The sequence below is a fragment of the Panthera onca genome, chromosome B2 (assembly GCF_046562875.1).
Source record: "Panthera onca isolate mPanOnc1 chromosome B2, mPanOnc1 haplotype 2, whole genome shotgun sequence".
NCBI classification, from domain to species: domain Eukaryota; kingdom Metazoa; phylum Chordata; class Mammalia; order Carnivora; family Felidae; genus Panthera; species Panthera onca.
This window is the reverse complement of record NC_138343.1, coordinates 4,030,348-4,054,216: the sequence shown is the minus strand read 5'-3', so window position 1 is coordinate 4,054,216 and position 23,869 is coordinate 4,030,348. Positions and strand designations below refer to the sequence as shown.

General features: G+C 47.3%; 1 protein-coding gene and 1 long non-coding RNA gene across 2 annotated transcripts in view; one reads left to right on the top strand and one right to left on the bottom strand.

The window, feature by feature from the left end:
- LOC144616343 (uncharacterized) overlaps positions 1-23,869 on the bottom strand; it is a 48,084-nt gene that overhangs the window by 8,956 nt on the left and 15,259 nt on the right. The gene's annotated exons all lie outside the window — the stretch shown is intronic.
- On the top strand, positions 582-23,642 carry SLC17A4 (solute carrier family 17 member 4). Its single transcript, XM_081795691.1, has 13 exons — positions 582-679; positions 8,084-8,206; positions 15,228-15,433; positions 15,929-16,162; positions 16,258-16,345; positions 16,842-16,928; positions 18,366-18,484; positions 18,788-18,949; positions 20,812-20,944; positions 21,024-21,171; positions 22,003-22,093; position 22,293; positions 23,031-23,642. Exons 2-13 carry the CDS (start codon positions 8,119-8,121, stop codon positions 23,162-23,164), a joined length of 1,491 nt encoding a protein of 496 aa, XP_081651817.1. The 5' UTR covers positions 582-679; positions 8,084-8,118; the 3' UTR covers positions 23,165-23,642.

The following is a 23,869-nucleotide window of genomic DNA, read 5'->3' as shown; positions in this document are numbered from 1 at the left end:
AAAACCTAGGAACTGGCCACTGGATGTGCCAGCGTGGAAGTCACGGATGGCTTCGCCAAGGGCTTTCTCATCTCGAGTGGGCTCGAGAATGAACTGGACACAAGGGAACAGAACACAGGTCTGGGCGCAGCTTCTGAGATGTTGTGCTACCAAAGGGAGCAGAATCACAGGCGGTTCGTTTTCACAGGAAGCCCAGTGGTCTCTGCGCCAACAGCTATAATCACAAAGCCACAAGGCATCTGAGTCAACCGCGGCGGATACTACTGTCGAAAGCATCGTTCTGACAAACGGTCCTGGTGGAGACAGGGCTCAAAGGGGACGGGGACACACCCCATCCTGCTGAAGAACAGAACGAACACCCCTGGAAGCAGGGGGCATGGGGTGTCAGGACCCCACAGAGAAGGAACGCGGATTCTGATGGGAAGATTGGGGAAGACAGAAGGGACCTTGCTGGCTGCGAAGCATGAGGACGATTTAAGGAGTCTGGTCTACTTGTCAGTTGAGCAATTCAAGTTAAAGATTAAACCACTGACCCAGTAAAATCTTCCCACCGGGGAGCTTACAGGCTAACGGTTTTGAGGTAATCGTTTACCACATCGGGATTTAAGGCACTGGAGAAAATGCTGAAAAACTTGGGAGGCATTTTTTGGAAAGAAATGAGGACCTTGCACTCTCTCAGGTTAGTCTTCAGTCTTTCCCCTCAACATTCTGCTTTTGAGGGGACGGGGGTGGGTCTTTTTCTCATTTGCTATTTTGGGGTAGAGGCTGTGGGGTAGTGAAGAGAACTCCTCTTTCCTAAGATAATCCTGCAAAGTGACAGAGAACACCACCTTTTCCTAGTAGAAGCAAGAGCTCCAGAACCCCAGGGAATAAAGCTTTAGGGAACAAAATCATCCAAAACAATAGCTGCAGAAAGAGGGGCGCCTGGGGGGCTCAGTCGGTTAAGCGTTCTGACTCGAGCTCAGGTCATGATCTCGCGGTTCGTGGGTTCAAGCCCCGCGTCGGGCTCTGTGCTGACAGCTGGGAGCCTGGAGCCTGCTTGGGGTTCTGTGTCTCCCTTTCTCTCTGCCCCTCTCCCGCTCAGTCTCTTTCTCTCCTTCAAAAATAAATAAACATTAAAAAAAATTAAGTAGCTGCAGAAAGAGAGAGAGAGAGTCTGAACTATCTGAAGCACATGGAGGTGAACCAGCAACTTTAAACTATGCTTTAAGGGTGACTATTACCCCAATACCGGGACTAGACTGGATACCCGCAGCTTAAGAGTCATCTACTGGGCTAATTTGTGTGCAATGCATTAATAATAATAATAATAATAATAATAATAATAATAATAAAGCACTGATCACATCTATGGTGAGATAAAAATGCGAAAGCTGAATTCTGCAAAGGAGGATTTTATCAGGGCTAAAAGATCAAATTAATCAAAACAGACAAGACGCCTCCAATGAATTTATGCATGGGGAGAAGTAAAACAAAATGGAATCCATGACGTTGGGAAGTAGTTACTGGGTGAAGATTTGGGGGCAGGGGACTCTGATTTGGGAGCTGTGAATAGGAGTCCCAAGCTGCTTCGTGTACGGAGAAACTGTTCAGTGCTGAGGCCAGGTATAAAAACATGTGAGTTTCTAGCAGCTGAGCTGGGGACCTGAAGGAGGAGTCTCACTCCCCAGGGAGCTCACGAAGAAGACAGGGGTTCGTGCAAAGGGAAGGGACACAGAATCAGAGCTGGCCGGGGAAACGGCCAACGGAGAGAAGAATGACATGGTCAGCATTCTTTGGGGTTGTTCCTCATCTACTTAGTCTGATTAAATAGGGAAGAGGGATGACCTTCAAGTTTATATCTTACCCGGGTCCCCGGGCCCAAGCTACAGATTCACAGACGCGGTGCCTGCCAGGCCATCTTCTCTTCTCGGTCTAAAGGCATCTGGAACCCAACAGTCCAAAATGAAACTCTTATTTTCCTTCTGGAAACCCGCTTCCTTCCCGCTCGCTGCTCCCTTTCCCATCTCTACGGAGCACAACGCCACTCCCTCATTTGTTCAAGCCATACATCTAGAAATTTCCAACGATCGGCCCCATTCTCTCCTCCCCTCCCCACCTCGTCAGCAATTCTTGTTGGCTTTAACTCCAAAACAGGCCCACAAGCAGCCTCACCCAGACATCAATGCTCGCACAGGCTACCACCGCCTCTGCCCAAGCTCCTGGTCTTGTCCCTTAGAGACCATGCATCACTCAGCAGCCAAGTGAACCCTGTCCCCTTCCTCAACTTGCAGGACCCCATGTGGCATGGCCCCCACCCACCAGTTAGGTCTCCCTTGCCACATGAACCTGCTCGCTCCCTCTGCACGGGACCTGGACGAAACTGCCGCTTCCTTGCCCGGAACGCTCTTGCTCAGGGCTACTTTCTTCTCACCCCTCCCACTGCAGCGCACATGGAACTTTCCATACAACCTGGTAAAGCACTTGCCCTCTTCTTGCTAGTTACCCAGTGGCTGTCACTGAGACCCTCAGCTTCTTCATAGCAAATGCCATTCTCGGGTTTTTCTTTTTCTTTTTTTTGAAAGTTTATTTCTTTTGAGAGAGAAAGAGGGCATAAGCAGGGGAGGGACACAGAGGGGAGAGAGGGAATCCCAAGCAGGCTCTGCACTGTCATCCCGGAGCCCGACTCGGGGCTCGAACCCATGAACTGCGAGATCATGACCTGCGCCGAAGACAAGCGTCGGACGCTCGACCGACTGGGCCCCCCGGGTGCCCCAAGGTTTTTCTTCTCCGGGGCGCCTCTCCTGGCGGCCCAGCTGGAGTTGACAAGGCAGTCCAAGCTGGCAGTGGAGGACGAGGGCAGGACACATCTGATGGAGGGCAAGGGACGCCGCCGGGGACGACGCGGGAGGCACCGCTGTCGGTTATCAGAAAACCTGGCAAGTGCCTCCGTCCTAGCAAGTACAGACAGGGGGCATCTCATGAGAACGAAGCCCTTTGGCCACAAATGCAAGAGAAAGGTCTAAGGACGCATAACATTCCATTTGCCAGTTCAACAAACATTTGCCAAATCAATGAAGGAACTAGCAGTCAGTGACCTCTCAGGAGAGTCCTCACAGGGGCTGACCGTTGGGAAAAAGCGTTAGTCTGAAAGCCTTGGATCCCTGTGACAAATGCTATCCTTGCAGCTCAACCAACTGCCCTACAGGTGGGCCAACACGATACAGAAATTACGTCTACAGCAACGCATCCCTTCGTTTGACGGGACTGCTCCCAGGGCCACCAGAGCCACGCACAGTACAAAGTCCGCTGGCTGTCTTCAGCTTTCATATAATCGCATGTTATAACTAAGAGGTCCGGTCTGATGGGAAGCACAGGCCTCCAAACTTTATCTCACAGTACAGCGTCTCCCTACGCAGATAAAGGGGGCGAAGCGTCCACTTGTCGTGCTGAGCACCGAGTCAGGTAGAGAACTTTCGGGTGGTTCTATTGGACGCCCCGAACGAACATGACACCGTGTGTTAACTACACTTTTAAACACCAGATCTTCTCCCTGTCTCCAGCTTGGACCTTGGTGGGGGGGGGGGGGGGGGTCATGTGGCTTGGCTTCTCGTTCCCTTTCTCGGGCAGCTCCTTGCCTCACCCCGCTGAGGCTTCTGATCTTTCCAGGGCTGGTGGTTAGGGAGCCAGGGAGGCGGCTGGTAAAAGGCGGGAAGCGATTTGGGACGGGGACTCTCATGGCCTGGCACTGGTGTTCTCGGGGCTTGGGAGGGCGGTCGATGCGGAGTCCTTCAGAGAGCTCCCCACTGGGGACACCCTTACCACGCCTCTGTCAGCTGCTGGGCCTCCTGCAGCCCATCCGCCCCTTCTGGGGTCACGTGGCCCCTCTAGACAGTTCTCTCGCGCAGGATTTACTGTCGGCCGGAGCCCTCCTGAGTGTCCACATCTGGCTCAGAAGGAGCCTGCCGCTCTCTGCCCGGGGCTCTTTGCACCTGCTGCCGGGACAGCTTCGGGTACCCGACGGCTCGGCTGGCAGGGGCCCTTGCTCTGCTCTGCGCAGCCTCCTGCCCTTGGATTGAGGCAGATGTCGCTCACCAGCCCCTTCTCTCTCTTACTCGCAGGCGCACAGCCAAACCTCCAGCGGACACGGGTCAAGGTCTCTGGACAGCCCCCTGGCAGGCAGCTTCTATCATCTGACACAAAGGGCAGGGCAGCGCCCGCCTCCCACAACCCCCTCTCTCACGGAGGCAGGGTGAATGAGTGACAGACCAAAGCAGCAGCTTTCTCTTGAGAAACTCTCTCTGAGTGTCTACATCTTACCAGTTTGGGCCCTTGAAGTGCCCTCGAAGTGGGCTCAACAGCCTCCTTCTCGGTCCCGGATAGTGGTCTCCTATCACTTGGGAATGGAGGCCACACTCATTGTGGTGTTCTCAAAATAGTCTGGGTTCAGTCGCATCGAGTACAAGTCCCATTTTTTCATTAATTAATTAATTAATTAAAGTTTATTCTGAGAGAGAGAGAGAGAGAGAGAGAGAGAGAGAATGAGTGAGGAAGGGCAGGGAGGGGGACAGAGGACCCTAAGTGGGCTCTGTGCTGACAAGCCTGATGCGGGGCTCGAACCCACGAGCCATGAGATCGTGATCTGACCTGAAGTCGGACACTTAACTGACTGAGCCACCCGGGTGCCCCGAGTAAGAGTCCCACCTTAACATCCAGGCGCGCACACACACAACACACACACACACACACACATGCGGGTGCGTGCAAATCCGTGCACAATCTGTGAAGGGATCCGTCAGGATGAAAGATTCCCAAGCTTCAGACACTGTGACCAGCTCTTATGACAGTTGTGCTGTTGCTGCCGTTTTAGATCTATTTTTGAATCACAGTAATCATTCATAAATATAGCATTGTTGTAGTTCATTCAAACACCACAGATCCAGTTGAGTTCCCTGGTTCCCTTTCCAAGGGAAGGACCACGCTTACCGTATTATTGTAGCTTAATTTTAAAACCAGAGCTCAGGACAACGTAGATGACAGCTGTCACTGTCTCCGTGTTTTCTGTTCACAGTTTTCTGCTCCCTTACAAACACGCAAACTACACAATGTAATGTTACATTTATGTGCGCTTTCCTTGTTTTATTTCCATGGTACTTCTTGTTCTGTAACTTGCTTTCTCCTTGTTTTTTTCAAGTTTCTATTTTAATTCCAGTTAGTTAACATGCAGTGTCACACTAGTTGCAAATGTACAATGTAGTGATTCGGCAATTCTGCATCCAGTGCTCATCTCGACGGGTGCCCCCTTTAATCCCCATCCCCTGTTTCCCCCCTCCCCTCCCCCACCTCCCCTCTGGTGACCATCAGTGTGTTCTCGACAGTTAAGTCTGTTCCTTGATCGGTCTCTCTCTCATTCCCTATCATTTTTGCCCCTCTGCCTGGTTATCTTGTTTCTTCGGTTCCACCTATGAGTGAGATCGTATGGGATTTGTCGTTCTCTGACTCATTTCGCTTAGCATTATACTCTCTAGCCCATCCACATCATTGCAAATGGCAAGACTGCATTCGTTTTATGGCCCAGTGATAGTCCACCGTATGCGTATATCACTTCTTCTTTATCCATTCATCCATCGATGGACACCTGGGCTGCTTCCATATCTTGGCTACTGTAAATAAGGCTGCAATAAACATCAGGGTGCATGTATCCCTTGGAATTTACAACTTGCTTTTTTCACTTAATATGTCTTTTCTTTTTCTTTTTTTTTTTAAGTTTATTCTGAGAGAGAGAGAGAGACAGAGAGAGAGAGAATCCCAAGGAGACTCCACACTGTCAGAGCACAGCTCGACGCAGGGCTCGAACTCACGAACTCATGAGATCGTGACCTGAGCTGAAATCGAGAGTCGGATGCTTAACCAGTCGGATGCTTAAGCCACCCGGGCGCTCCTTAATATGCCTTTTCAATCTTTATATACTTACGTGGAGAGATTTTATTAATTCTTTTCGATGACTGTATGGTATTCCAAAAAAATATGTGCTTTACTTAATTACTTAAATATTAATGACCTTTAATTAGCTGCTAATTTTTCACTTCTCCAAATATTGCTACAAAGACGGTCTTGGGACATACTTTCGTGTGGCTGTGCGTAGTACTCTCTGGTAGACGCCATGAAGCACCAATATCAAGTGGAAAGATGCACTGATTCCCACAAATAGCTTATCTCCCCACACTGTTGCCTAAACTCAGCGATAAGTCTTTTAAATATTTATGGAAGCAAATGGGTAAGAAATAACGAGATCTGGTTCTTCTAATGTCCATGTCTTTGACAGTGAGGCAGGGTGTATTTTCCCGTATCTGTTCGTCATCTGTTTATGTATTGTCCTGGTAGTTAACACGCTCTTCACCCACTTTCTGATACTCTTTTTTTTTTTTTATGATCTTGAGGTTTAAAAAACCCCACTCTCTTATCTGATATCATACTGTAATTAATTTCTACCCTCTCATCCCCGCTAATGACCTCTTACGGCATCTATCGCTACGGATAGTTTCATGCTTTTTTGCATCCCACGGGATCCTTATGATTAGATGCAGGTGTAGCTGGGTGTAGCTTTAACTTCATTTCTCGGGCTTCAGACTCATTGTGATTCCTGAATCTGAGGAATATTGTTTCATCCGTTCTGGAAAAGCCTTGATCATTATTTGTTAAAGTACTGCCTCTCCTCAAGTCTCTTCCTTTTCTTCTCCTAGAAGTCTCATTCGACATATTCTGGACCTTTTCATTCTCTTCTCCAGGCCCCCTAATGTTGCTATCATACCTCATGATCTCCCTGAGCTTTATTCTGTATCATTCACGAAGCTCTACCTTTTATTTCACTCATTCAGTCTTTTAGATACGTCTAGTCACTTAGTTTCCTATTTTAATGCCTAAGTTTGCCGTTCAGATTTCAAGTAGTGTCTTTCTTAAATCTGCCTGTTCTGTTGGGTGTCTTCTATGTTTTAGAGACTATCCTGTATTTCTTCACTTGTTTTAAGCACGCTTATATAATGCGTTTATCAGTGTATTTTACCCTTGGAAGATCTCGGCAATTTGATCTGGTCATGTGTTGAGTCCGAGGGTTTGCTTTGGACGGTTGCTTCTGTGACTGTTTATAATTTTGGATCTCCAAAATTGAGATGGTGGAGCTTCACCTTCAGTAATTCCATGTGATCTGTGTTGAGGACATCAGCCTGGGCCCAGTTCTTAGAGGAGTTGTTCAGCTGAGAAAGAGTTCTCAGACAATGAAAACTGTGTAAATTCCAACCCCCAACTCTCCATGATACAGTTGTGAATTTTCAGAATTTCCAGGAGAGGCTCTTTATTTTCAAACCAGAGCTCAGGACAGCATAAAGTTGTCATTGCCTCGCTGTTGCAAGGGACAGAGCCTCTTTAACTCAGTTTTCAACTCCTTCAAGGGCTCTGGTTCTGTAATAGGATCTCCACTACAATCGCCTTCCTGGCAAGAAGATAGAGGTCTAAGGCTCTATCCCTCATCCCCAGGAACCTCAAGATCCCGCGTCATGGAAGCTGATGCTGGCTCCTCACCCCAGTCCCAGGGTCACTGAAGAGTTAGCTCATACTGCAAACTTTTCATTACATCCATGGGGATATCTCTTGCTATCTTTGGAGCTATGTCTTTAAAAAGATGTTTGCCATATTTCGTCTGGTATCTTTAGATGTTTGTAATAGACAGTTTTTTGGGTAATTTAATCCACTGGAATCTTCTAGATGAAATTTCAAAGACTGTCAAGTTTTAACATCCAGTTGATTCCTGTATCCATTGAGAGACACGGGAACACAGAACTGGAAAGAATGTTATGACCCATTAAGGCAACCCATACCGGACCCTTCATTTTTGAGACGCAGAGACTAACACCAGGGTAACTGTGACCTTTCCAAGCCCACACATTTGCCTACTAATAGAGTCTGGACAACACATCAGGTCTCCTGAACCCTGGTCTAGCACCTTTCCCACCAAATATTTCCTCCTCCTTCTTAGAATTGGGGCACTGTCACGTGTGATGTTGGACACGTGTCACCCTGTATTTGCTTTTGTGTTCTTTTATTTCAGGAGGTGAACACCAGTCCTGGGAGAAGACAACCAAAATGTCTACCAGAGCAGAAGCTGAGGCAATGGGACATATTTCCAGTGATGGCAATTTCAATATGGCTCAAATGCAAACCTCCAGGAAAGGTAAGTTCACGTACTTGGATCTGTGTCACCTTGACTTCCCTGTTGGTGATACACAGTGTCTTCTTGCTACCACCAATTGCCAAGGACTCCAGATAGCTATAAAGCATTTTTTACTGAGAATTATTTCACTTCTTACAAGAAACCTTGAAGGTACATAGGACAGGTAGGTATCAAGACATGATTTACAGATAAATAAAAATTCAGAACAGATGCTAAGTAGAAAACATGGAGACGAGTCTTGGTTTTTCCGATTCTAAACTGAGGAGCATCCCACTAGATCTCTCTGCCCATATAGATCCACACCTGCCTCAAAGAGAGAAGGCTTTTCCTTTCCACCGTATCCGAGAAGTCGCTTTCCGTCTTCCATGTTGTCTAAAGCACGACCAAGAGCTTCTCACTCAGAAGAACTGTTGAACACCTTATTTTACTCTAAATTTCTAATGACTCAAGAGCTGTGTGATTCATTAATTTTCTTACAGATATAAGCTTTTCATAAGATATTGTCTTTGAGGGAGTGCCTGGGTGGCTCAGTGGGTTAAGCTCTATGCTTGATCTCGGCTCAGGTCACGATCTCACGGTCTGTGAGTTCGAGCCCCACCTCGGGCTCTGCACTGATGGCAAAGAGCCTGCTTGGGATTCTGTCTCTTCCTCTTTCTGCCCCTCCCCACGTGTGTACACACACTCTCTCTCTCTTGCTCTCAAAATACATAAATAAACTTAAAAAGAAGACAATGCTTTTGAAAAGTAAAGCACTAACCAAGATGGGATGCTTCACAATACTCAACATTTCGGCCAGGGTATCTGCTGGGAAGTGGGCATATCTGAAGGACAAGAGGATTCTCTGCATCTTACCCATCGAAGAAGAAATCAGGACAGGTGCCTTCTCATACCCCATCTACAGTTAACTATGAGCCACTTGACCTGGAACGAATACTATTCCATTGCCTTAGCTTCCTCATCTGCAAAATGGGAGAGCTCGACTCTTGCATCCCTAAGACCTCATCCACTTCTAAACACTTAAGAGTCTAGAGGACAATACCCTCGGCCAAATTCTCCTATCCTAACTCTCTCTCGCCAACATCAGAAACATAAAGAACTTGTGTATAAACATTTCCCACGTTTGCAATCCTGATTTTGCCATTGATGAGCTGTGTGACCTTAGGGAAGTCACTTGAACTTTGTGTGTTTCCGTTTCCTTGTCTGTAAAGACAAAATAATAGTGTGTACCTCACATCACAATTTAACGAGGATTAAATTAGTTATAATGTGTAACCCATTTAGAACAATGCCTGGCACACAGTCAACACTATATAAACTTTATACAGAGTTGATGATCATCAGCTCTCACACAGCGTTCCTGGCTCAGCCCACTTTTTGGCAGTGGTGACACTCATAGCCGACCTTCCTGGTTTCTTCTCCAGTCTCCTAGGACATCCGCCCTACCATTTTGCTTAGTCCTCTGCTGAGGACTAATAATAATGCATCACTCTGATGACCATGTGCAGCCCTGAGTGGGTGATTTTCAAGGGGACACCCAAACGTCACAGGCAGAAATCCCACGTCTACCGTCAACGACCCTCATACGCGGGCCTGTAGCCGCCTCATGGCATCATGGCTTCTCACCGTCCACCCTTCCAAACCCTGCCAGAACGCCCTCCTTGTTGGAATCCTGTTTGCGTGGTAGATCGAGGGGTGCCATTTTCAGGTATCTGTCTCTCTGTTACTGTGGAGAACTTGGCAAGGCAATGATGGCAGTGAGAATCTTCACAAACAGCGTCAGGCGTAGCTTTCTTCCTCCCCATCGAGAGCCCACGTGGAAAGAGCCCCAGCCCATGGAAAGAATGTCACTCAAAGGCCAGTCTACAATCACATCCCTTTCTGCAAGTCACAGAAATAAACAAGCACACCACTTGAGAAAGTATCTCCATCTAGGTTAAAACTAGGGAACTGTTCCGGGGTGCCCGGGTGGCTCAGCCAGGGTGCCTGGGTGCCTGGGTGGCTCAGACGTCCAACGTCAGCTCACGTCATGATCTCACAGTGCTGACGGCTCAGAGCCTGGAGCCTGCTTCAGATTCTGTGTCTCCCTCTCTCTCTGCCCTTCTCTCTCTCTCTCTCTCTCTCTCTCTCTCTCAAAAATAAGTAAGCATTAAAAACAAATTTAAAAAAAGACCCACAAAACTAGGGAACTGTTCCTACCACACACTACAAAAGCTAAGACTTGTAGATTGCTTTAATACATTCTAGATGATATTGAGAGAGGATGTCAAGAGCTGACCAAACTCTCGTCCTTGGAGCATGGTACAGTGACACAGAAAGACAGGGGGACACTGAAGCCTTGGCTCATGCTTCCTAGCTCTGAACGGCAGTGTCTAGAGGCCAGAAGACCACCAGCAGCAGGGCGAGTCTGCAGCGCTGGGATATGGGGTGAAGCTCCCATGGGCCCCATCCTGATGTCTACCCCTCCGCAGCTCACCCATCTTTCTAAACACTGGCATCTTAGCATCTCGAGCCAGTACAACAGACCGAGGGAAAACATGCGTGATGGCAGAAATTAACTGGGACATTTGGGAGACTTGTCCTCAAAATCTACCAGGTCTTTGCAAAATTAAAATGGAAGAGTCGTGGGGCACCTGGGGGGCTCAGTCGGTTAGGTGTTTGACTTCGGCTCAGGTCATGATCTCACAGTTCATGGGTTCGAGCCCCGTGTCGGGCTCTGTGCTGACAGCTGGGCGCCTGGAGCCTGCTTCGGATTCTGCCTCCCTCTTGCTCTGCTCCTCCCCGTCTCTGCTCTCTCCCTCTCTCTCAAATATAAATAAACATTTAAAAAAAAATGTTTTTAATGGAAGAGGAGTTACTTCCCTTGAACTGGTGAAAGAATTGCAAGATGCCATCCTCCCACTCACACACGCACTGTTACCATCACATGACAACGGGGCCTCAGACCACAAAGGTGGCCCATTGCAAAGGTTTCAACGCACGGGCACGAAATCACAAATGATTGACCCTTATGGCCCAAGACTGCAGAGACGAAGCACAAGGGACCCATGCGAATACTTTAGCACAGAAAGGAATCAAAAGAAATGTATCAGATAAAAGAGCGATCGTCGCATAATGAGTGCATGCTGTGAGCCAGACACTGTTCCGAGCACTTTATACGGATTAATTCACTGAATCCTTGCAACAACCCTTCAAGGAAGGTGTTAGCAGCATCGTCACCATTGTACAGGAGCCAGAATTCAAGCACAGAGGAAGTAAGATTTAATTCATCAAGGCACAAAGAGGCATCATCTGGATTTCAACCCCAGTGGTCTGATTGCTAACCATTATATCACACTGCTGTGCTGATTTTACCTGGAGACACTGAGGGCTGTTTTCATTCCTAATTTCAGTTCTCAAGAATAAGAAGAAGCTTAGACAGTAGGAAGCAAATCAACAGAAGAATGTGAAGGAAGAACCCCACGTAGATGTGAAAGGAAACTGAAGAGGAAAATACATTACTTCAGAGTTAAAAAGGAATTAGCTGCAGCAAGGAAAGAAATCATCAGTACAGAAAATCGAATCAGTGACACAGAGCCAAGGCTTAAAAAAGTCACAGAGGACGCAGAGGGGTGGCAAGTCAAGTGGATCAAACAATGATCGGCAGGAAGAAGGGAAGACAATGAAGAATGTCTAAGAAGAGATGAAAGCAATTTCATTACGCATCCAGTTCACGGAGTCTACAACTTCAAGGAAAGTACATGCAAAAACAGAACAGACAACTCAAACGTAGAAAAAGTGAACGCAAATCATGAAGGAAATCGCGATGAAATCTACGTACAAGAGCTGATCCTTTGAGAGCAGATGCCATTTGACGCAGTGAAACAATTCATAACTCAGATCGATCAGGCAGAGAGATTCAACATAACTGATGGTGGGGACAAAGGAGACGAGGCATTTAAAATACATAAGGTGTTAGTTACAGGGAAAGCAGATAATATCCATACTTTCTATGAAAATAGAATTTATCAATTTGCATTAAGAAAACTCGTTCATGTCAAAAAACCACGTAAGAAGCGAAGCAAGTTGTTGAAAAGTTAACCCTTTTAAAACAAAGTAGATCTTGGTGGTTTCGCTAGAAAAATTCGGTGAGATTTTATGGAACAGGAAATGTCTATGTATCCAGGGCTGAAGAAATAACAAATATTCACGTAGATGCTACACCTTAAGTGTAGTTCCTCACTGCTTCAGTGTGGACTGTGCATGTGACTTCTTCCAGAGGACAGTCTGGAAAGGGAGAACACAGGGGTAACTTCCCAGTGGAGAAACCTGACACTACCTCAAACCAGGTGATTCAAGGCTAATATCAGCAGTGATAAGTCATGTTGATAGTACGGACCCTCGATGCGTGAAGAGAGTGGCACCCTTCCTCTCAAACACGCATCGCCTTAGTCCAGTCATGAAAACATACCAGACAAATCCCAGTCGAGGGACGTTCTGTACACTATCTGACCACTGCTCTTCAAGATCCTGAAGGTCATCAGAAAAGAAAGTCTGAGAAACTGTCATAGCCATACGTATGCCGAGGACATGTGATGATTAAATGTACTATGCTATCCTGAATGCAATTCTGGAACAGAACACAGACATCAGGTAAAAACCAAGAAGTCTGAATAAAGTGTAGACTTTAGCTAATAACAACACATCACAGTAGGTCCATCAAGTGTGACAAATGCACCAGAGCAATAGAAGATGTGTGTAAGAGGAGCCCCGGGGTGACTCAGTTGAGCACTGACTCTTGATTTCGGCTCAGGTCATGATCTCAGGGTCATGGGATTGAGCCCCACGTCAGGCTTTGCGCTCAGCATGGAGCCTGCTTAAGATTTTTTTCTCTCTCTCTAAAAAAAAAAAAAGTTCGCAAAAGAGGAAAATGGGTGTGAGGTGTACAGAAATTCAGTAATTTTGTTAAGTCTAAAACTGTTCTAAAATAAAAAGTATATTAAGACAAAACAAAATGGCTATGTACCTAAAATACTTCAGGTCACAGGTTGAGATGGAAAGCCTAAAACTAACTTTCTTTACAAAACTAGCATGTCAAAAATTACACCCCCGCAATTATTCACAATAACATTCACCCAAATTCAATTATATACGCTAATGTAAAATTCTAGCCAAAATATTTGCAAAATAAGTCATGTGTTTTCATTAAAACATCCTATTAGGAAGAGATCAATTCAAGAAAGTAAGGAGAGCCAAATGCTATTAATAAATAATTATAATGAACTTACATAAACTCAATTCTCTCACCCAGGACCTTGAGGTAGGTTCAATCATTAACCCCATTTTACAGGTGGAATACTGAGGCTACAGATAGTTCAGGAACTTGCCCGGGAGCACACAGCTGTTACTAGAGCAGATCTGGGTATCCTGACTGTATGATTCAAATACATTTCATAAAACTCATGCAGTCACATAGAAGTAATAAGAAACAGGACCAGGATAGCTTCATGCAATGAAAGGACAAGTCCCACCAGCCTACTTAACAGTGTGACGTGTGAAACGTTCCCCAGAAATCCAGATAGGACAGGAGTGGCCGCTCTCTCTGCTTCTATTTAACAGTTTAGAAACTGCCAGTGAATAGATTACCCAAGAGAATGAAATAAATGGTAAACATGACAACCATAATCACCTATTTCTTTTCTATTATTAGTACTTAACACGTACATAGGATTGGTTTTCTGCTCTCAACTCAAAGGAAGAAAATGTGAGAATGATAGGGAAAAGAAAGGACTGCTCTGGAAACAATAAAAAGTACGTTAAGAAACCTGGGTGGGACGTAAACTGAAGAGAGCTGTAAAATCTCACCCTGGGCCAGAGAAAAAGACTTGAATCCCCAGGGAGCCATCACTACGTTGACTAGGAGCAGACATGTTATACGAGTGGCCATCCCTCTCAACCTGATCTGCCCTATCTATATGATGTTCTCAAAATGCCAACGTCAATTCCTGTGGATGGGGGAGGGGAGAGTCTCAACTAAATGCCCCCTGAGTTACACCTGGTGATCTGTCTGTCCACCCCTGGAACCCACCAGGAGGATCCCCACACAGCAGGAGATGGGGCTGGCCATCTGGAGCGTGTTTGCCAGGAGCCAGGAAAGGGGGCACCCATGTGCCTTGAGGACAGGGTCACATATTGTATCTCTGGGATTTCTCTACAGGGCCAGCCGATGGATCCTTCTAGCTGCTGCCAAACTAATGCATCTGGACTCAACCCCAGGGACAGCCCCAGAGCCCCCATGGATCACTGGCACACTGTACTCGAGCCTCGATTATAGTTTCGAGATGAAGTTACATGCTTCTGACATCCGACCTAGGCTACCTTTCAAATTTCGTCTCCTCCCTTCCCCTAACCTGTTAATCAGCCGAGTTCCCTGGTAACAGGGCGGGGCACTTGGGAGTCATTTCCAAAAACTCCTGCTCTTACTATCTGTATCCCATCAACCACGGCTTCTAGCCAGTTCTTTGTCCAATCTCACTTCTTCTTAAATGTTTATTTTTGAGAGAGAGAGAGAGAGAAAGAGAGAGAGAGAGGCAGGAGTGGGGGACAGAGGATCTGAAGTGGGCTCCGTGCTGATAGCACAGAGCCCCATGAGGGGCTCGAACTCACGAACCGTGAGATCATCATCTGAGCCAAAGTCGGATGCTCAACTGACTGAGCTCCCCAGGCGCCCCCCAATCCCGCTTCTTTCCAGCCTCTCTCATGAGCTCATCCCAGAGCCGTCTGGAAAACTTTCCTAACACTTGCTCTGGCCAGTTCCACACCTTCTTCAAGTCTCCGCTCAAGTAATGGTTCTGAGGAGGTTCCTGACCCCCTCACCCCCCGGGAGGCGGGGAGGGACAGGTGTCCGCCAGACACCCACAGAGGAACCCCTGCTCTCGCTCTGTTTCTGCCTCACAGACAGACCGCAATCTTCTCCCCTTTCCCGACTTAGGAAAGGCGGGAGAAAAGCACCCCAACGATAAGACTTTCTGTGCCCCCACCTCAGGCTTTTGTTCAGTCCGACACGGGCTGGCCCTCATTGTGCATCTCTGCAATTTTTCGATTTTCACCCAACGAATGAACCTGAGTATAGCCATCCCAGCTATGGTGAACAACACGGCCCTGGCTGGCCCATCCAACACCTCCACAGAGAGGCCTCCCACCGCCCCCCAGGACAGCTGGAGTGAAACTCTGAAAGAATTTAAGCCAGTGGTAAGTTTAATGAGACTCTGCACCGTCCGACCTAAGGGTTATTTATTTATTAAGCACCTACTATGTTCGACGAAGTGTATTACACACAAACATACTGTACTGCTACGCAGATTATATCTCTACTTGTGTCTAACACCGCAACCAGGGACTAAGCATGCAGGATATCATTCTACTCGTTAGCGGACACACGCTTTTCCCCTCCAAGGATGAAAACCACCACACACACAATTAAGTTCCACAGATTTATGTTACTTTTGCTTTCTTCCTTCGCAGATTTTAAAATCACCTTGCCTAGCATGCTTTTTCTTTGTAGCCTTTCTCTCTTTAAGGGATCTCTTACGTCTTGGTTGGTCATTAACGGTGTAACCAGGGAAACTGTGTAAAGGCCAAGAGTACCTTGGGCATATGCTTGGGTTTTCCTAATGAATTTGGCAGAGTGGAGGCACTGGAGAGAGGTGGCCAAAGATAAACAGTGAGATTCTCTTTGTCACCCAGGCCCCTACGTATGACTGGAGTCCTGACATTCAGGGGATCATTCTCAGCTCTCTCAACTATGGCTCCTTCTTGGCTCCAATCCCTGTTGGCTACATGTCTGGAATATATGGAGCGAAGTACTTGGTTGGTGTTGGTCTGTTTCTTTCCTCGGTCTTGACCTTCTTCATCCCACTGGCAGCCGATGCTGGAGTGGCCTTCCTCATTGTCGTTCGGATAGTTCAAGGCATAGCCCAGGTACCAAGATGCTTTCTAAGTAAGTATAAGTGGAATACGGATAGGTTCCCAAATGACCTCAGATAGCCAAGAATGGGACTTTTTTTTTTTTCCAGGGTATGGTATTAACAAGTCAGTATACAATTTGGGTCAAGTGGGCTCCCCCACTGGAAAAGAGTCAGCTCATCAACATTGCCATATCAGGTAATGGATGCCTTAAATTCTCAGCTCATATGCACTGTCTAAGAGTACTCTGCAATGACCTACGAACAGAAGCCAAGACTTTATATTCCAACTACCCTGTCTCCTTGCTCTCAAGCACCACTACCCTGCAGTATCTTTTTTCAAATCGTAACTGGTTGCCAACTGTGTACCAACCACGGTTGTAAGTGCTTTGCACGTGTAAATGTCATTTTAGCCTTGGAACAATCTTACAATTCAGCTGTACGTCATTATTTCCATTTCACACAGAAGGGAATCTGAGACACAAATAGACTAGTCCAACATCCAACTTGTCCAACTTGTCCAACATCACACAGCTCCTGAGTGAAGGAGCGGGATTGGAACCAAGGTAGTCTGGATCGCCGCTCATAACTTTACTCGCTGTGCAACTCAGCTCTGGGAAGGGGTCAGTCTGGAGGAAGCACACAGAGTCCCAAGCCTGACTCACACTCAGAACATCCTCACATCTTCTGTTCAGGGCAACTGCTGGGATCCTTCATCATTTTCCTCATCGGTGGTTTCCTCTGCCAGACCATAGGGTGGCCTTATATCTTCTATATCTTTGGTGAGTGGGGGCTTTTCAGATCTTGGGATTTTGTATCACGACAGAGAATGCTGGGCATGATTTTCGTGATGTGAGTCATCTATGGTTAACCAAATCCTGATAGATAGGAATATTTGTATAACTAAAGTGGATAATGCTCACAGATAATCACGTTATGAATCTCGCAAAATGACATTTAAATCTCAGCAGCCTGAATGTGGAGCTAGAAAAACCAATGACTTTACAGGCATCATAACAGTCCATCCTTCTTCTAGACCGAACCCACAAAGAACCCCAGAGAGGTTTCTATTATAAGATGTTGAAAATGTTATCTTGGTGGGATTACGTTTTTAGTTACGTTTATTTAAGTCATCTTTTAAAATTCTCCTACTATCACAACCAGAAAATTATGAGACTGTGACCTAACCACAAAATGCCAATTGGCGTAGAGAATCAACCAGTAGAACCTGCAGGACAGGGCAGACCATGTGAGGCTCAAGAGTGGCTGTACTGCCCTCAGAGAAGCTGCAGAAGCTTCCAAAGACACACGGACGATTCCAGAAGCAATATTCTACTACTTCAAAATACTTCCTTCCCCCTCGCCCTGGTTGGGATCTCCTGGGCTGCTCTCAGCTAATGCTTGTGTTTGGCTTTTTAAAACGTTCTCTGAAACCCCACCTGTAAACCGTGTGATTCTTGTAAGACCACTGAGCCCCAAGGGTGCTTCCGTTCGAGGAGAAGACTCTTAGATCAAGGGTGCCTGTACCATCAGGTCCATATATTCACTAGAACAAAAACAGTGTGTGAAGATTGGTTACGATAGCTTGTCAACCTCCAAAGGCTTTGTCACGGACACTTCAAAGGGCAGGTTACAAAAATGACTCAAGCAATGAGAGGCTAACTCTGCTCAAGGTTTTCAGAAATAGTAAGCAGTACCTACAAAGCAGGAACTCAGTACAGTATGTGTGGACTTCCTCCGTTCTCGATGTATGACAGCGGTCATTTTTGTATCTGCTCTTCCCTACTTGGTTTCAAGTTCCTTGATGGCAAAATTGTACCTTTGTACTTACTCTTCTATTCTCAAAACCAAGCAGAATGCCCGTATGGTATTTCTACACTCTATGGTAACTCCTCACAGTGCCTTTGTGGAAAAATGTGTAAAAGACAAGCTAGCAAGTAAAAAGAGCCATCGAGACTTTAAGACCCTAAAAGAGAAAATGTTAAGATCAATTTTATTTCCACTCAACACTCGTCAGGCCGGGTTGTCCAATGGCGTCATCATGTATGTGTAAGTGGTGGGGAAGCACCCTCCACCAATGACAGGGCCACGCAGGAGGGTGTGGATGCAGGGAGGAGTGGAATCTTGGGGACAGTCATTCTGTCAACCGCAGCAATCCTCTCAGTGTGGTGTCAAACTGAAACAACTCGCAACAAGGGCTAACCGGACCCTCTTCCTAGGTGGAATTGGCTGTGCCTGTTCTTTTCTCTGGTTTCCTCTTTTTTATGACGACCCCATAAATCATCCATTTATTAGCACTGGTGAGAAGGAATACATCGTGCGTTCACTGGCTCAGCAGGTGCACTGATGAACTTCTCTGCCATTTCCCTGGGTCCGTCTGGGTGGCTCACGGGTGGGGAGGGCATCAGCACAAAGCTCTTGTCTTCTGATGGCAGGGTATTGAGAGATGCTTTCTTCCAGGACTCTTCACCAGCCTGGTCTCTGCCCATTAAGGCTATGGTCAGATCCCTACCACTTTGGGCCATTTTAATCTTTCTCTGCCATTTCCCTGGGTCCGTCTGGGTGGCTCACGGGTGGGGAGGGCATCAACACAAAGCTCTTGTCTTCTGATGGCAGGGTATTGAGAGATGCTTTCTTCCAGGACTCTTCACCAGCCTGGTCTCTGCCCATTAAGGCTATGGTCAGATCCCTACCACTTTGGGCCATTTTAATCTTTCATTTCACTGAATTCTGGAGTTTTTATATTTTTATGGACTACACACCAACATACTTCAGCACCATACTTCAAGCTAACCTCAGAGACGTAAGTACAGAGAAAGCCCATTCTGTTCTTCTGTTTAAATGCTTCGTTACGTAAATCTCTGTCCCGCTCACGGCCACAACATCCGAGGAAGTGGGCCCGGGACTTTTGTGTAGGAAACGCAACCCTGTTCACTTGAATTCTGATTCATCTCACTGTGACCTACGGCTTTTTGGGGAAGGCTGGTATGGTTCTAAGTAAGCTTGACGTTCACGGGATGTCGTAATTCCTAAGGGACCTATGTCCCTTATGTTATGTTCAAAACGATCAACATTTGCAAGCAAGGCACCCTGCTGGCAGCACAAACAATAAAGGGGTAACAAAACAAGTTCTGCCTCGGAGAAGAAGGCTCGACAGGGAGGCTTAACAACAAATGCTGAAGACGAGGGATTATTAACAGGACATAAAGTTCCAAATAAGCCTTCTGCCAGAAACTTGCAGGTAACGCTCTTTAACAAATGTTTTTTATTCAAGTGTGACACATAAACAGAAAAGTGCACACATGTGTCCAGCTCTCTGTTCACAAAATGAACAGATGCTGAGATAGTCTGGCAGGAGCCTTTCAATTCCTATAACATGGAGGCCTTTTTTTAAAAAATGTTTTTATTTTTGAGAGACGGAGAGAGACAGAGCGCGAGCAGGGGAGAGGCAGAGAGAGAGGGAGACACAGAATCTGAATCGGGCTCCAGGCTCTGAGCTGTCAGCACAGAGTCCTATGCAGGGCTCGAACTCACGAACTGCAACATGGTGACCTGAGCCGACGTTGGACGCTTAACCGACTGAGCCACCCAGGCGCCCCTGAAATACATTTTTTTTTAAGTTTACTTATTTATTTGGAGAGAGAGAGTGTGCATGTGCTCATGTGGGGGAGGAGCAGAAAGGGGGGGGACAGAGAGAGAGAGAGAGAAAGAGAGAGAGAGAGAGAGAGAGAGAGAGAGAGAGAGAGAGAGAGAGAGACTCCTAAGCAGGTTCCACACTGTCAGCACAGAGCCCGATACGGGGCTCAAACTCATGAACTGGGAGATCATGGCCTGATCCGAAGTCGGACCCTTAACCGACTGAGCCACCCAGGTGCCCTGCATAAACGTTTATAGCTATTGTCAAATTGCCCCCACAGGACACTGGTAATATTTGCAAGTACCTGATTACCTACAGCATCACCATTGATCACGTCAAAAAAAATTGTTGGATTTTTGCTAGTTTGATCCATGAAAAATGGCATGCTGACAGCTTGTTGTTTTTGTTTTACTTTGAGGTCAGATACCTTTTAATAGGTTCAGGAGTCACTTATTTTTCCATCCCTGTAAACTGTTCCTATCCTTTGCCTATTTTTCTATTGGGTTTTGTTCTTTTTAAAACCTATTTCCAGGTGACCTTTACACATAAAGAGAACATTAATTTTTTTTTTTTTTTCAAATTGAACTACATGCATGTTTTTCCTCAGGCACTGGAATTGGGTTGGCTCAGTCCAGTAACATGAAATTTGCATTAAAGATGATAATGTATATAAAGAAAAGCTAAGACATTAAAAAAATTTAAAAAAAAAAGGGGGGGGGAAGCGCCTGGGTGGCTCAGTTGGTTAAGCATCCAACTTCAGCTTGGGTGATTTCGCAGTTTGTGGGTTCAAGCCCCATGTCGGGCTCTGTGCCGACAGCTCGGAGCCCGGAGCCTGCTTCAGATTCTGTGTCTCCCTCTCTCTCTGCCCCTCTCCTGTTCCCACTCTGTCTCCTCCTCTCTCTCGAAAATAAACAGACATTTAAAAAAAGAAAAAAGAAGAAAAGCTACAGAGGTGGACAAGCCACCTCGTCAATCTGTGTCGCGGTGTGGGAAGTGAGGCACGCTGCTCACTTCTCTCTGGTCCTCAGAGTGGGATCCTCACATCCCTGCTGTTGGTGGCTGCCTTTATCTGCACTATCTTCGGAGGTCTATTGGCAGATTTCCTTCTCTCCAGAAGACTCCTCCGACTCCTGAGCATCAGGAAACTGTTCACCGCCATAGGTAAGGACGAAGGGGACGGGGATGGATGCGGGAGGCTCGGGACAGTTGCTTACTTCTCTCCGTGCCTGTCCCGCTGCAGGGGTTCTCGTCCCCTCTGCAGCCCTCGTGTCCCTGCACTGGACCAGATCCAGCCTGAGCGCCACCATGGCCTTGTTGGCACTGTCTTTCACCACCACCACTTTCTGCCAAGTAGGCGCTTTTGTTAACTTCTTGGACATCGCTCCTCGGTAGGAACCCCTCGGCCTCATCCTCCCAGAAGCTCAGTTCAGGCCCAACGGCCCTAAACTCGCTCTGACGCACCAGTTAGATGCCAGCAATACATGTGACAGCTCACAGGAGATGTTAGTGACAGCCCTACGTGCAAATAATTCCTGGAAGGGACCCAAGGCCAGTCAGCCCCTGGGAACTTAGTTTTCCAAGGGGAGAACAGGGGGAGGCAGTGGCCACACTCACCGCTCAACCAGGGGTGGAGGTGGCGGGTGGGGGGGACTCACACCAAGCTCTCTGTCAGGAAACGCTGCAGTCACACAGGGGTGGATCCCTGGAGGGCCCGTAAGGCTCACACAAAGCTTTAACAGAGATCAAGCTTGAATAAAGGGATAGCAAGCGAAACACGGGCCTCTCCTAGAGGTGGTGTGGAAGATGGCTGGGACTTCCACCTGTAGCTCCCGGGACCCTTTCCCGGTCACAACACGTGCCAGTTTTAGACACCTAACCACCATGACACAAGGGAGAGGCTTTGGTCTCGCCCAGTGAGGCATCTTTTTTACCCCAAGACAGGGCCGCAGGATCAGGTTCCTGAGAGACTGAGAGAACACACAAACGTGGTGCAAACCATCCATCCGGACGTTTTGCATCCGCCATGTTGACCGGCTCGTACAGCTTGCCCTGGGGAGTCTCAGACCCTCACACGGGCTTCTACTGATCACCAGTCAGCATGTTTCACTCAGCTTGGACCAAGGGTCAGCCCCACGCATCCCCACAGATGAGCACAGGGTTGCAGCAAGTAAGCAGAGATTAACGGTTTGCTTACGCCGGAACATTCTTTTCTGTCTCAGGTACACTGGCTTTCTCAAAGGACTATCACAAATCTTTGCTCACGCATCGGGAGCCATTTCTTCCACTCTTGCTGGATTTATAATGAGTCAGGTGAGGTCAAACGCTCTGGTGAAAATATGCGGAAGAGAAACCCGTAGAGGTCGCTCAGCAGAAGTCAGGCTGAAGACATTTTTGTCCCCTCCTCAACGTGGCTCGACTTAAAGCTCTAGAGTCCTGAGCCCCCTCGTGATCTAACCCCCTCGTGATCTAACCCTAGGCTCAGCTCATGCTGGGCAATTACCATGTTGAGGGTGTGGAGTGATGAAGAATGCTCAGTTTTGGGAGTTTAGGCTTTAAGAATCCTTAGAAGATGAGCCTTTCATGCTCATCATCAAAATTTCTAGCAATATCCACGGCACCGCTTGCCACGTATACAGCGGCCAACCGCTCTGGTGTGCCTGTGATTGAGGGGCTTCCCTTCCAGTCGCTGACCAACAGCGGTTTTTAATATGGATATTCTCAAACTGAATTTGTTTCCCTTGTTATGCCTTCATTCATTCATCCATTCGTTAATTCAACATTAGCACATGCCGCGCACTGTTTCAGGGAATAGAGCAAACAGAAGTCCCTGCTCTGGTGAAGCTTATGTTGTGGCCGACAAAAAACTAATGATATAAGTAAAACATACAGCCTATGGAACAGTGGCCAAGTGCTCAGAGAAGAATAACACAGGAGAGGAGAACAGGGCACATCAGAAGGGGCGGGACTGCAGTTTTAAAAAGGGTGGTTGTGGAAGGACTCACTGGAAAGTAACATTTAAGTAAAGACTAGAAGCAGACAAGGGAGCCAAATGGCTATCTGGGGGGAGGAATGTTCCAGCAGAGGGAGAGGCCAGGGCACAGGAAATGACCTGTGTCTTCTAGGACAGACCAGGAAGCCCACAGAGGCGGGGGTGGGGGTAGGGAGGAGGACGCGTGCCAGGGCCTTCCTGACTCGGAGGGCCAAGGGCTACGAGACCGCTGACAATTTGTTGCCTCCTGCTTCCAAGATTCCGAGTTTGGCTGGAGAAATGTCTTCTTGATTTCAGCTTCTGTGAACATATCAGGCCTGGTCTTCTACCTGATCTTCGGGCAAGCAGAGGTCCAGGACTGGGCCACAGAGCAGACACTCACTCATTTCTGAGCAAACCGGACGCCCGAGATCCTAATGCTCAGCCATTCATTGTTTGCCCTCGTGGGCATTCCCTCTTAAGCACCTGTTTGACTGGTTAGCCATTCAATTTGAACTGACTTTGTTTCCAGTAATTTCTCAGAGACCTCGGCTGTGTAGGACTGAAGGTTCCACTCGTGGATCGTTCAGGGGCGGGTAGGGAAAGGCTCGTTTTTTAACTGTGAGCTCCTGAAAGCATTGGTGTATCTGCATTTCTAGCGTTCTGCACTCTTTCCTCTATTATTGTGACATAAGAAAAAATATGTAATCGCGGAGGTGCCTGCGTGGCTCAGTCGGTTGAACGTCCGACTTCGGCCCAGGTCACAATCTCGCACTTCGTGAGTTCGAGCCCCACGTCGGGCTCTGTGCTGACAGCTCAGAGCCTGGAGCCTGCTTGGGATTCGGTGACTCCCTCTCTCTCTGCCCCTCCCCAGCTCATGCTCACACTCTGTCTCTGTCAAAAATAAATAAATTAAAACAAATTTTTTTTAAAAATACGTATTTTGTCTCTGCCCCTGCTCTCTGGCACAGAGCTCCAGAATTTCAGATTAGTAATTCCTCCAGTGATAGGCATGACAGGAGCACCTGTTGTCATAGTATCTGGACCCAGTCCCTGGTTCCCAAAAGAGCTTCTAAGACCTTGGACTCTGTGGAGTGATGAGGGTGTCTCTGGTCTCG